The sequence below is a fragment of the Daktulosphaira vitifoliae genome, unplaced genomic scaffold (genome assembly GCF_025091365.1).
Source record: "Daktulosphaira vitifoliae isolate Bord-2020 unplaced genomic scaffold, ASM2509136v1 Scaffold_1, whole genome shotgun sequence".
NCBI classification, from domain to species: Eukaryota; Metazoa; Arthropoda; class Insecta; order Hemiptera; family Phylloxeridae; genus Daktulosphaira; species Daktulosphaira vitifoliae.
Window position 1 is genome coordinate 60755627 of NW_026099572.1, and position 14113 is coordinate 60769739.

General features: G+C 39.0%; 3 protein-coding genes across 3 annotated transcripts; 2 read left to right on the plus strand and 1 right to left on the minus strand.

The window, feature by feature from the left end:
- The first annotated feature begins 4766 nt into the window (after positions 1 to 4766).
- Positions 4767 to 6001, plus strand: LOC126894440 (uncharacterized). Its single transcript, XM_050665485.1, has 5 exons — positions 4767 to 4947; positions 5008 to 5311; positions 5381 to 5513; positions 5576 to 5857; positions 5920 to 6001. The coding sequence occupies exons 1-3, from the start codon at positions 4767 to 4769 to the stop codon at positions 5394 to 5396; spliced, it is 501 nt and encodes a 166-aa protein (XP_050521442.1). The 3' UTR covers positions 5397 to 5513; positions 5576 to 5857; positions 5920 to 6001.
- Positions 6002 to 7467: 1466 nt separating this feature from the next.
- On the minus strand, positions 7468 to 7935 carry LOC126894823 (uncharacterized). The gene has a single exon (XM_050666117.1). It carries the CDS (start codon positions 7933 to 7935, stop codon positions 7468 to 7470), a length of 468 nt encoding a protein of 155 aa, XP_050522074.1.
- A 1639-nt stretch (positions 7936 to 9574) lies between these two features.
- On the plus strand, positions 9575 to 11178 carry LOC126894832 (uncharacterized). The gene is made up of 3 exons (XM_050666129.1): positions 9575 to 9629; positions 9983 to 10099; positions 10169 to 11178. Exons 1-3 carry the CDS (start codon positions 9575 to 9577, stop codon positions 10822 to 10824), a joined length of 828 nt encoding a protein of 275 aa, XP_050522086.1. The 3' UTR covers positions 10825 to 11178.
- Positions 11179 to 14113: the final 2935 nt, after the last annotated feature.

Consider the following 14113-nt stretch of genomic DNA (forward strand, 5'->3'; position numbering starts at 1 on the left):
CACATTATTGTTATACAGGTAAAAAAAATAAAAAAGTTCGTGGTCATAATTTTAATATATGTATTTTTTGTTTATTTTTTTAATGTTATGTATATTTTATTACAATTTGGTCAATAGTATTTAGGGGAGTGTGTTAGCTAACATTATATTGAAGTATATTAAATACGCTTTAATTTAAGATATATATAAAATTGTCAGTATTTCCAGAACACTTTAAAAAGATAAGTTGAAAAAGTAAATTTTTTGTGAAAAAGTTGTCATTTTAAATATCCCACTGTGAGCAGGTTATTGTCAGATTTAAAAAAAAAATATAACAAATAATAATTAAAAACATCATGCATCTATTAAAAAAAGTTATATTGATTTGGTCACTTTTTAATTAGTTATGGTAGTTTTAGTTTTATTTTTGTATTTTTTTTTTTTTGAGATTTTCCTCATTTACAGGAAACAAGAAAATTTTTTATTGAGGGTAATGCTATCGACTATATACTATTTTTGATCTTTTGACGTATTGTTGAAAGAAATCGGTTTGGTGAAAGCAAGAAAAGGCGGTAACAGATAATTAATACATTCTCAGTATCGCAACGAAACTAAAAAACATATCAATAATTATAAAAATCAAAAATTAGTGGTGATGGAATAAATTTAATTGCAGACTCTAATGAAAATTCCTTGTATACCATTTATTCATAAATAACAACACATTATCTTCCGAAAGTTTTCTATCAAGCCCTTTAATTTTATAAATATTTACTATAAAGTAACAACTAATTTATAATTTTTAGCTTTATTTCGAATTTTACTATGATTGTTTTTTTTTTTATTTATTTTTTGTTGTAGCTTTAACCACTTTTTCTCAGCTCTAACCAAACCGATTTCTTTCAACGATACATCTGTAGATCACAAATCGTATTTAGTCGAAAACATTATCCTCAGAAATTGAAAAAATTTCCCACGTTATTCGTATATGGGGGAAATCTTCAAAAAAAATTCAAATTTAAAAGTCGCAAATTTTTAAAATTTCATATATTTATATTTTCGAAATATAACGACGACGAAAGGATTTCGGTTATACCGAATTCCGAGGAAAAGTATATTTCGGTCACGAAACACGTGACCAATAACTTCTCCATACGGTTTGTCGACACCTTACGGTTAATGGCCTTCTCTCTGTCCACCTTGGCTGGTAACCTAATGACACCCGATTTCGTTAAATTCCGGGAGACGGCCAAGGTGTTCCGCCCGGAAGACATGCCGTTGGTGACGCGTAAGGGCGTATACCCTTACGAGTACACTGATAGTTGGGCTAAATTGGACGAAACGGTACTACCACCCCGCGACGCTTTCTATAGTCAGTTGAATGAGTCGAATATCGATGACGACGACTATAGACACGCCACAGAGGTGTGGAATCGATTCGGTTGCTCAACCCTAGGTGAGTACAGCGACCTATACCTAAAGATTGACGTGCTGTTGTTGGTCGACATGTTTGAAAACTTTCGCGACATCTGTATTTTTTTTTTTTTTAGCTTCTACAGGCCATTAAGGCCTTTCGCTGCTTCTACCAAACCCCTCCATCGGTCTCTATTGTCTGCATCCTCAATTCTTGCCGTTTCATCTACTTGAACTAAATCTTTCTTTATCCGATCCAGCCAACGCTGACGTGGTCTTCCTCTGGGGCGTGTTTTATTTAGTTTAGATACCAAAACTTGTCTCATTAGACTGTCCTTATCTCGCCATATGTGTCCGGCCCATTCCAATCTTTTTGATACAAGATATTTTTGGATATTTGGTCCGTTAAAGATTCTTTCAATGTCTGCATTAGTTCTCCTTTCATATTGACCTGTTTCCGTATTATATATGGGACCATATATTCTTCTAAGAACCTTTCGCTCAAATGTTAGTAGCTTTGTCTCGTCCCCTTTAGTTGTTGACCACGTTTCACAACCATACATTACTATGGGCCGTAAGTAGGAAATATATAGCTTTCTCTTAGTTTCTCTGGAGAGAAGTTTAGAACTGAATATTTTGCTCATTGCATAATATCCTCGATTTGCCGCATTCAGCCTCAACCTTATTTCGTTATGCATATCATTCCTATTATTCAAATTAACCCCCAAGTATTTAAAGTCTTCTACTTGCTCAAATGTATATTCATCTACGGAGAGATTCTGTAAAATTCTTGGACGCCTGCTCATGATCATATATTTTGTCTTGCTCTCATTTATATTGAGGCCCATTCTTTTACTAGACTTAATTAATTTATTTGTACTTTCTTCTACTTCGACTTGAGAGTCTCCAAGAATGACAATGTCGTCAGCATATGCTAGCAATGTTCCCTTACCATTTAAATCCATTTCTCGGGTTTCATTCATATCTCTCACTATTCTTTCCAATGCTATATTGAATAGAATCGGGGATAGCGCATCCCCTTGTCTTAAACCAGACTTGACTTCGAAGTCCCCTGACTCCCTTCCCAAGAAACGCACTTTGCATGTAGCATTAGAATTGCAGCTTTTAACTAGATTTACAAGTTTTTTGGGCAACCCAAAATTCTGTAATGCTATCCATAGTTGTTCTCTGTCGATGCTATCGTACGCTTGTTTAAAATCTATAAATATCATGTGTAAGTCTTTGTCAAACTCATAATACTTTTCCATTGTTTGTCTGAGCGTAAAGATATGGTCACTGGTGGATCTTCCTTTTGTGAAGCCGCATTGATATTTTCCTACTATGTCAAAAGCGAATGCTTCTATCCTTCGTAAGATAGCTATTGAGAGCACCTTATACGCAGTGTCTAATAACGAAATACCTCGATAATTATCAACTTTTGTTGGGTCCCCTTTCTTAAAAATTGGGCAAATAATTGATGACGACCATTCCTGCTCTATTTGTTCGGTGTTCCATATATTCGTTATAATTTGGTGTAGGTTAATTAGTACATCTTTTCCTGCAATTTTTAGTAGTTCAGAATTTATGTTATCATCCCCTGGAGATTTATTATTCTTTAGTGATTTAATGATTATTTCAATCTCCTCGATACTTGGTGCTAGAAGTTCAGGTTCTGCTGTATGATACACTAATTCTTCGTACTTTTCATTATTGTTACTTCCGATGCGGTTATTTTTGTTATTTAGGAGTTCTTCGAAAAATTCTTGAAATTTGATTACAATCTCGCTAGGTTCTGAAATTATATTACCACTTTTGTCTGTGATGAAATTAATACGTGCTTTAAATCCTTCCTTAACCGACCTACACTTCTTGAAAAACAGTCTCGGTTCTTTCTTATATAATTCGATATCTTCTAAAACTTTTTTTTCCATTGAGCGTTTCTGTTGTCTAATTACTTTGTTGGCTACAGTTCTAAGCTTTGAGTATTCATTAATGTTTTCTGGTGTAGGATTCAGTATCATATTTTGTCTAGCTAAACTTCGCTTGTTAATCGCAACTTGGCACTCCAAGTTATACCAATGATTTTTATTTTGTTTAATGTGCTTACCTCGAAATCTCTCAGCAGCTTTTGTTAGAGATTCTTTTGTCTTTGACCACAATGTTATGTTATCCGATTCATGTTCTGCAAGATTATATTTTCTGAGATTTTCAGATATCTCTCTTTGGTATGTATCTATCTCCTTTGAATTCCTAATTTTTTCTATGTCAAGTTTGTTATTCTTTCCTGTATGTATCTTACTCCTCCATTTTACTGATAGCTTTAGTGCGAACGTTGCAACAACTAAATAATGGTCTGTATCTCCATCGGCTCCTCTGTAACTTCTAATGTTACGAATTGACGTTTTGTGCCTCTTGTCTATGATGACATGGTCAATTTGACTTTTTGTTTTCCCATCTGGAGCAGACCATGTATGTTTATAAATATTTTTTCTTGGGAAATAAGTGCTGCTAATTATGAGGTCTTTTGAAGAGCAAAAATCAACTATTTTGTGACCATTGTCATTTGTGGTAGCATGCCAGCTCTCTTTACCGATCGTTTGTCCAAAGGATGTTTCTCTACCAACTTGAGCATTTAAATCCCCAACAATTAACCTAATACAATTTTTAGGCAATGCGTCAAAAGTTCTTTCTAAAGTATCATAGAAACTATTTTTTTCCTCGTCGTCTGCATTTTCAGTCGGCGCATAGCAGTTCAATATTATTAAATCTAGTTTCTGGTGAGATATTCGTAGGTAGCAGATGCGTTCATTCACTGGCACAAATGTTTTAACTTGAGTCATCACTGCTTTATCAATCACAAAACCAACTCCTTTCTCGTGTCTACCAGTTTGTAGACCGCTGTAGAATATTATTGAGTTGCCACTTTGTATATTACCACTATTAAGCCATCGAACCTCCTGTATGGCTACTATGGGGATTTTGTATCTAGTGATTTCATCAATAATACATTTCAAGGCGCCTGGTTTAAATAAAGTTCTTATATTCCAAGTTCCAATCCGTAACTCCAAATTTTTCCGGTTCCTATTTCCATTCCGTGATCCATTTTTATCCACAATCCGAGGCTTTGGTTGAAGTTTCTTAACAAGAGTTTTGTTTTTAAAGAGGACGGGTTGTTAGCCCGTCGCTCAAACCCCCAACCTGGAGGACCAGTTTGAGCCAACTAACTAAAGTCAGCCCATAGCTCGGGGCCCCGGGTCCGCTAAGCCCGTAGCACTAAATACATAGTGCCCCCCTGGGGGTGCGACATCTGTATTACAACATACAATTTGGACCCGGCGCACTATTATACCGCACCAGGTTTTAGCTTCGATTGTATGTTGAAGTACACCAGGGTGAAGCTGGAGCTCTTAAACGACTACGACATGCTACTGATGGTGGAACAGGGCATTCGTGGTGGGCTGGTGCAGGCCGTCAAGCACTATGCAAAGGCCAACAATCCTAAGACACCTGGCTACGATCCTACAAAACCAGACTCATGGATCGTGTATCAAGATTGTAAGTATCATATAAAAGTACAATAATTGAGCGGTGGTTTAAAACGTTTAATGTATATAGGCAATAACCTTTACGGGTGGGCTATGAGTCAGCCCATGCCATACGGTGGCTTCCGGTGGTATGAAGAATCAGATCCTCTGGCCGACCTCCAATTGCTTTCGGACACTGGTCATACGGGGCGTATATATGAAGTAGATGTATCGTATCCAGAAGAGTTGCATGACGAGCACAATGACTTGCCGTTATTGCCTGGCAACGATGTACCACCGGGTTCCAAAGAGACCAAACTCATGGCCACTTTGAAACCCAAACAACGGTACGTCGTGCACTATGTCAACTTGAAACAGGCGATCGCACACGGACTGTAAGTCGATAAAGTATATACATCGTACCTAGAGCTATTAGCTATGATATTAATATGTTTGTTACACAGGTGCACCGCGTTTTAGAGTTTCAACAAAGTGCTTGGTTGAAACCGTACATTGAGTTGAACACTGAAATGCGGAAACAGGCGGCAAATGCTTTTGAAATATCGTTTTTCAAATTAATGAATAATGCCGTCCTTGGTAAGTGCACTCTCAATGGTAAAGCAGTTGTGGGTTATTCGATAAATATTTATATTTTATAGGGAAAACCATGGAGAACATGCGGAAACGCATCCGCATTGAACTAATCTCCAGTCCCGAACGTCTAAGCAAGCTCGTAAACCAACCAACCTTCAACGACTGTATCAAATACGGCGAAAGGTTGTGCACCGTCATAATGGACACAAAGATTGTCAAGTTTCTCAAACCAATATACGTCGGTTTAGCAGTGCTTGACATTAGCATGTCACTAATGTACAAGTACTTCTACGACGTATTAAAACCTCATTATGGCGACGCAATTAGCCTGGTTTACATGGATACTGGTGAGTACAACCGTACAGTAGAAATATTTTTACAATATTTATATATTTTTAATTTTTCTCAGACTCCTTCATTTACCTGCTCAGAGTCAGCGACTTCTACCAGGATTTAGCCGACAGCCCCGATTTACTGGTGTACATGGACACNCAGCCCCGATTTACTGGTGTACGTGGACGCATCTAGCCTGCCCAAGGATCACCCTTGTTACTCGACCTCGAGGAAGAAGACGCCTGGTCTGTTTTCAGACGAGACCGGCGGCCTCACCCTCTTTGAGATCGCTGCACTTCGTTCAAAGTGCTATGCATTTGACATGGAAGGCAGCGAATTCATCAAGTCTAAGGGGATCCGTGGACATGTCGTCCGGAACCATCTGACTTTGGACGATTACAAACGATGTTTGTTTGAAGACGATGGCGACGATGGTGACGATGCGTCAAAACGAGCGTTGGCCGTGTAGTCATCGGAGCCNGGAGACAATGCCCGTGTAGTCATCGGAGCCGTACGTGATGGTGAGATTCCAGCGACATTATCATTACCGTACACTCCGTACCGACAGAACGTGTCAATTCGTTCTTTCGAGCACGAGGTACGCACTTTACGTACAACCAAGTTGGCGCTTAACCGTTTCGACGATAAGCGCTACACGCTCGACAACAGAGTTGACACGCTGGCTTACGGACATTATGCTATTCCATCGGAAGAAATTTAAGCAACATTAGTTTTTATAGTAATAATAAGATTGTAAAACTCTTTAAATATCCATATTGATAAATGTAAAATATATTGTATGATAAACCGTGTAATTGAATTTTATGATAAGGTTTTTGTAAATATAAGTGTTGTATATAAATATATAGTTGTAAATATAGTTTTAAGATTTTTTAATGTAATATTTTAATGAATTGAATTGTAAATAAATGTAAGTTAGAATTGATATTATAATAAATGCTTAATTAATTAAAGTAATTACCCTCTATTTATTTCGATAATACCAGATAGATTATTTTACAATAGGTATTAATAACCTATAGTAAATACTACACGTAATTTAGAAATATTTATTTATTTTACTATAATCATTAATATACATTTTATTTAGGGAAAATATAATTATTGTACGAATACAAATGAGAATATTGCAAAATCATTTTTTGACAATAATGTTACATATTATAATTCATCCATTGTTTTAAGCAGATTGCCTTGTATAAACTACACACTGTCGGGTTGTTCATGTGTCGGATACAACACATTTTTGTAACACAACTTAAATTGTACAGCGGTGGGCAGTCCAAATCCTCGACGTTGACTATACGTTGTCCCGGTATGTACTTTTCCACTACTCGCTTTTTCACAGCTCCTTTCACGTAAATGGTCTCGCACCGCAACAGTTTCATGATTCTCGGCAACTCATTGTATTCAACGTCACCGCAACGAGTATCCATTCCATGTAGGTATTTTTTCAACCAAAAGTTTGTTTTAGCATCGCCCTCGATACTTTTTGGATGTTTAAACATCCAATGAGCGAATGAAGTACAGTCTATGGCAATGACAGTCAGTTCCTTGACCAAAAACGATCGGTCGGCTGCCACAATACCTTGTATATCGACAATCATTGAGGTGAGATATTGGTTTTGGGTATCCATGAATTGTGCTCTGGACTAAATCCTAACCATTTAACGAAGCACTGGTCCCCTCGTGTTCGTAACACTCGTTCGACTAAATACATGTCCGGATAACTGGTCTTGTTCAGCTCTTCGGTGTAAAACAAACCACGTATTGGATTTCCCTGATAGTCTTCTAGATAGTATGTTGGCGGTACTGTTTGCCTAACCTTAACTACGGTAAACAGTTCGGTGCTCCAGTTTGGTAAGTAACCCTTATCAAACACTGATTTATGTACACTGATCCGCACCTTGTTTCCCACACGAAATTTTACCGGTAAACTATCCGGTATTTGACGTAACTTGAAGCGAACCAGGTCTGGGTTTTTCACAGCTTGCACCGGTGTCATACCGATTGTTCTATGTTTACGCACGTTATTGTAGTCGTGCAACAGCGCAGACAACCATTCACCCATTTGTACGAGCCACGTGCACTAAAGTCACGCCACATTGCGTTTTTCAGCGTGCGGTTAAAACGTTCCACTAGACACGCTTTCATCGTGGAATAAGTAGAGTAATGATTGATTGCGTATTGTGACATCAGTTTTTGAAATTGTTTATTGTAAAATTCTTTACCATTGTCCGTTTGCAAAAGTTTAGGATGACGACCATATTTCAGTATTCCGTTCATGGCTGCGGTAACTTCGTTGGCCGTTTTATTTTTCAACGGGATGGCCCACGCGTATTTTGAAAATCCATCGACGCACGTTAAAATATACCGATGTCGTCGATCAGGGTATGCGCGCATTTCCACGAGGTCAGCGTGCCATATATCATCGAGACCCTTGATATTTATCCGGGCACGGGTATACGTACTGCGAGCCTGCCGGTGAAGTTCGTTAGCAATGTTCTTATTCATAACGCCGCTGGTATCTGTTCAATGTAACCGGCTTCCTGCAGCTCTTCCAATATAGAAACGATTTCCGGTGAAACTCCAGTGTTGCCAGCCGACCGGGCTGATATCAATAAACGTAAACGTTCCACGAGCTCGTTGGGGTCGTCCCAGTAAACGTAATCTTTTTTCTTGTTGTTCAATCTCAATTGTAGACCCGCACCGATAATGGATGTGTCACTGATGTTGCTGCTGCTGCTTTCAAACAACGGTAAGGAATTGTTTGGGTTACCACCATAACCGTTATCAAACAATGGTTTAATGGTGTTTACATACTTTTGACCTCCTTTTTTCAATGTTCCGTCTTTATTTAAATGCACACCGGTTTTGCCGAGAATCGTTTTGTACGCATGCAAATCCGATTCGGAGTAAACTCCAGGGTTTTTCGAAAACAGTAAATCCACAAGACCCATAGTCAGAGGGAATTTTTCATCTAAAACATTAATTGTTCCTCTGTCGAGAAAGATATTGTCGGCTTCACCTAATGTCATTGTTCCATCTGGTGATACCTTTGGTCCATACATTTTATCTCTATTGGGGTTCATTGACCATTGATACATGTACTGATGGAAAAACCCGTCATCGTCTTCCACAGTGTATCTATCATCGTTTAAACTCTTGATAGTTTGCTGTAATTGTTCTTGTTGTTGTTGTTGTTTTTGCTGTTGTTGCTGTTGCTGTGACGCAATTTTATCTAATGGTTCAATGATTGGCGCCAACTGACGTTTTACGCGAGTCAACGAATCCGCTTCGCCACGACGCAATTCTGTGTACTTTTTTCGAACATTTTCCCGGGCTTCAGTCAACAGTTTCAGCAATGTTTCCTTATCGGCGCTCATATTGTAACAAATGTGTCAAACTTGTATCTGTATCGACCGTCATCCCACGCAAAGTCCAAACAAATCACTGCGAATCCGTACCGATCCTTGTTCCAACACTCTTTGCAAAACTCTTTGAATTTTCCAAATTTCATATCGTAACACACGTATTCATCGTACGCGTATCGTAGATTAACTTCATCCTGCCGGAACAACACCACAACATTTGTGTTGTCACGTAACATTTGTTTTTGTATGCGCGACAGTGTTTGGGAGAGAAAAAAAACATCAACTTGCCTGTGTCGTCCTCGCGCGAAATAATCACACATTACATTTTGTTTTTCCATGACAACATCGTCGAATATAAAAACCGAATTGGGCAGGATTTTGTCCACCGACGGTACATCGTCGCCGTTTTCATAGGTAAACAACTGTACTCCTTAGACGCCGCGTAAAACATCCACGAGTAGTTGATACTTGCACTGATGCAACGATTTCGAGTAAACGTAAACATTTTCAAATCGAAGTCCGTTGATATCGGTCAATAGAGTAAACATCAAGTTTGTTTTTCCACAATTTGACGGTCCGCAAATCAATGCACGTATTGTATTTGGCAATAGTTTACCGTGTTTACTAGGTGCAATCTCACTACTTTTTTCAAAATTCACGATAGGTAGCGTGAGAGTCTGTTTTTTGAAACGCATCGCAAGTCATTGAACAATAACTGTCAATATGAAAATAATGGTTAAACAGAGACAACGTGGAAAACGAGGTGCAGGGATATTGATTACTGTAATCAACAAATTACCTTTCGAAGCCCACATTCCAGGNCTGTAATCAACAAATTACCATTCGAAGCCCACATTCCAGGTGTGTGTAATTATTCAAAATAATTCCTCGCAAATAGTTTTATCATTATTTTAAATGTTTATCATTTAGGTTATCAATTTGCGGGTCCTGGAACACGGTTAGAAAAGAGATTAAAACGAGGTGATATTGGGGTGAACCCGCTTGATGCTGCTTGCCGCAATCGCGATATCATTTATAGTAAATACAAGAATCTCGAAGACCGTCATAAAGCAGACAAAGTGTTGGAACATCAGGCTTGGGAACGAGTGTTGGCCAAAGACGCTAAATTGCCTGAACGAGTCGCAGCTTGGAGTGTGACCAACGCGATGAAATTGAAACGTAAACTCGGTATGGGTTTCAAACGAGTTGTGCATGCGGCCAAACTCGATAAAAATGCCCAACAAATGGATTTACTGAGTGTGGCAAAAAAATCGTTGAAGGCGGCACGACGTGTGGTGAGAAAGAAAAAAATTCCACTGCCCCGTACCATAAACGTTCCGAAAACTAAAGGCGGTGTACTACCGCTTATACCTATATTTGCCGGACTGTCGGCGTTGGGAGCTTTAGCCGGCGGTGCTGCAAATGTGGTCAAGATGGCTACCGAACTTAGCCGTAAAGGCAATGCAGCGATAAGCATGGGTAAAGGATTTTACTTGCAACCATACAAATCGGGGTCTGGTTTCAAATTGACGACGAGTACGACAAAGATGATTCGAAAAAATCAGACGAAAAAAACAAAAAACTAATTTCGCAGCTACCCGATCGTTCCTTGTACGATGTTGAAATTGCAAATTTCGGTAGTCGAGCGTTCGACCATAAAGTGTTTCGTGGCGTGTTTTGTCGTGACACATTACCTAAGTCGGGACCGAAAATGACCGAAATGGCTGTAGTGAACTTGGATCTTTCCACTAACCCTGGCACGCATTGGGTAGCTTATAGTAAACGCGGTAAACGTGTTACGTATTTTGACAGTTTTGGTAATTTACCACCACCGTTGGAACTGCAACGATACTTTAAAGGATGTACAATCGTGCACAACTATAGTAGATGTCAAAACTTCGACGAGGTAAATTGTGGTCACTTGTGTTTGGAATTTTTAATCGAACAACAACAACAACATGACAACAACGGTAACGTTAACCGGTGTGGGATCTGAATTGCAATGTACATTCAATCCACCCATCGATGTCGGTGACAAATGTAAAATTGGGCTATTGAGCTTGCATACGTGGAACACTATACCTAATATTGACGAGGATTGTAACAAATTCATTTTCGGCACTGTTGACAAACCAATTATGGTGATAACACTACCGACGGGATCGTACGAATTTGAAGATTTACAGAAACGAATCACGGACAAGTACAACGGAGAAGAGTATAAGTACAGTGTGCAACAACAACAAATAGATTTTGATGATCCATTGTTGCCAACGGTTGGTTTACTCAAGGAAAACAGCAGAGAAATCGGTGACAAAAGGTTGGGTGATCGAAACGTTATCTCTTTTACAGCCGACCGCAACACTATGCGAAGCATAATCAAATGCGATCACCCCATAGATTTTACACACCCGCAATCAATCGGTCGTATACTAGGGTTCCGACCTCGTGTATTGGCACCGAAAATGGAACACACGTCGGATTTCCCGTTATCTATAACAAAGGTTACATGCATACGAGTCGACTGCAATATAATTGTTGGTTCGTACCACGGAGGACGTCAATCGCATACATTGCACGAATTCTTTCCAAACGTACCACCGGGCTACCGGATTATCGAGTGTCCCAGACAAGTAGTTTACTATCCGTTAAACACAAACGTATTGAACACGATTCGAATCGCATTGCTCGATCAGGACGGTCAACGTGTCAACCTAAGAGGTGAAAAATTAACAGTGCGTTTACACATCAAACAGGATGGATGAAAGTACGATGACGTTATGGGACCGTATAAAACAGTTTGATTCCTCACAAATTGGATTATTTTTGTGCATACTAGTCACAGTCGTGCAACTATTACTACTCCTTCAAACATCCGTCAACAGCTTTCAGCTGATAAACAGTGACAACAGCAACAACAACAACAGTTCAGCCACAATTTATCATTTGGAAGCACTGGCTCGAGAACTTTATTCAGTCGACGACCGTGTCTTTATACTGGAAAAACGTGTTGACACTCTTTAAATGCCTCTGAGTTTCAACAGGAGTGTAGTGCACCATCATTTGAGTGATGGCATATACTCTACGACGGAGCAACCGGATAATCGTGTGACGCTATTGCAGCAGCAACTAACAAAGAAAAATATTGAATTTTGAAAATCGTTGGGTTGTCGAGTCAATCATGGCAGAGTACTTACACGTGTTGGAAAAATGTCAGCAAGACGACAGTGNCACGTGTTGGAAAAATGTCAACAAGACGACAGTGTAAAACGCGAGTACTATCTGGAACATCAGAGTTACAACAACTCGTACGAACACAACGATGAAATCCGTATCGAGGTGCGCAACAAGGAGAAATTCACCGTGCCGTGCGAAAGTTATTTGCAAATCGAAGGAAAACTGGAAAAACCACCAGCTGGAACATCNAGGAAAACTTGAAAAACCACCAGCTGGAACAGCCGGTGAAATGGTTATGGGGCAAAATTTTCTCATGCACCTATTCGATGAAATCAGATTTGAGGTAAATGGTAAAGAAGTAGACAAGATAAAATACGTTGGGATGGCTACAACCATCAAGGGATATTGTTCATTCACATCTAACGACATTCGACGATTACAACCTGCTGGATGGAAATACGCGCAAATCTTGCACAACAACAACGATTTCGTCGATGGGACTGAATTTGTGGCGCAATGTCCATTATCTATGTGCATGGGATTTTTCGAACGGTATCGGCGCACACTGATAAACTGTACTTAGACACTCGTGTTGAATAGATCGAGTACCGACAGCACTGTCGTATCAATTGTTCCACAGACAACAACAACAGACGATAAAGCGCAAGTTGCAATATTGATAAAACAAATCAACGTGAAAATATCGAAAATAAAATGGGTAGTAAAGTACTTTGAACCCAGCGTGAAAACTGTACTGGGTCTGATGCGTATTCTGGACAGCAAGAAATGGCTCCCGTTAGAATTTCAACACTGGGACGTTGCCATTTACCCATTGGTACCACAGACAACTCATTACACGTGGTCGGTGCGCACCTATTCGAATGTGGAAAAACCTAGATATTTACTTATTACCATGGGTAATGAGGACGAACACGTTCTCGGAGATTTCAATCACTTTTCATTGAGAAACGTCAAAGCGTATCTCAACGCTGACGAATACCCGTACGAAAACCAAAACGCCGATTTCGACAACAACAAGTACACAACGTTTTATAACTCGTACGCACAATTCCAGACAATGTATTACGGTCGTAAAGACCCTTATCCTTTATTGGACTATATAAATTACAAAAAACGTGGACCTATAGTCGTGATTGATTGTTCTAAACAAAACGACACCGTCAAGTCTTCAACGGTTGATCTACGCTTGGATTTCGAATGCTCCAAACAGTTTCCCGATAAAACATCAATACAACGTATTCACGGGAAAAGTACGAAAACTTTAATGTAAATACTGAGAGGTGACGACTTGGGCCACGCAACGGATTGTGGAGTCGCCACCCTCATGGCTCCCTTGCAAAAAGGAAAATGGGTCGCCAACCACTTAGGCGAGGGTCTTGATCAGAAAAGAACAACACCCGGACCATAAGTGGATTTAATAGAAAAAAAATTTAAAAAAAATAAAAATAATAAGAAAACCAATAATATGCATTTCGATGAGATAAAGTGAATTAAAAAAATTATTGATATATAAATATATACTAAAAATATAAAGTGTTGTTGTAGACTATAATACGCTGATACCTTGTAAATATATAACCAATATGTTTGTTTGATGTCACCAGTGGTGGACATACTTTAGTATGTCGAAGACCGTTACCTTAAAACTAGAGAAATATGATTTAAAGGAAAAAAAAA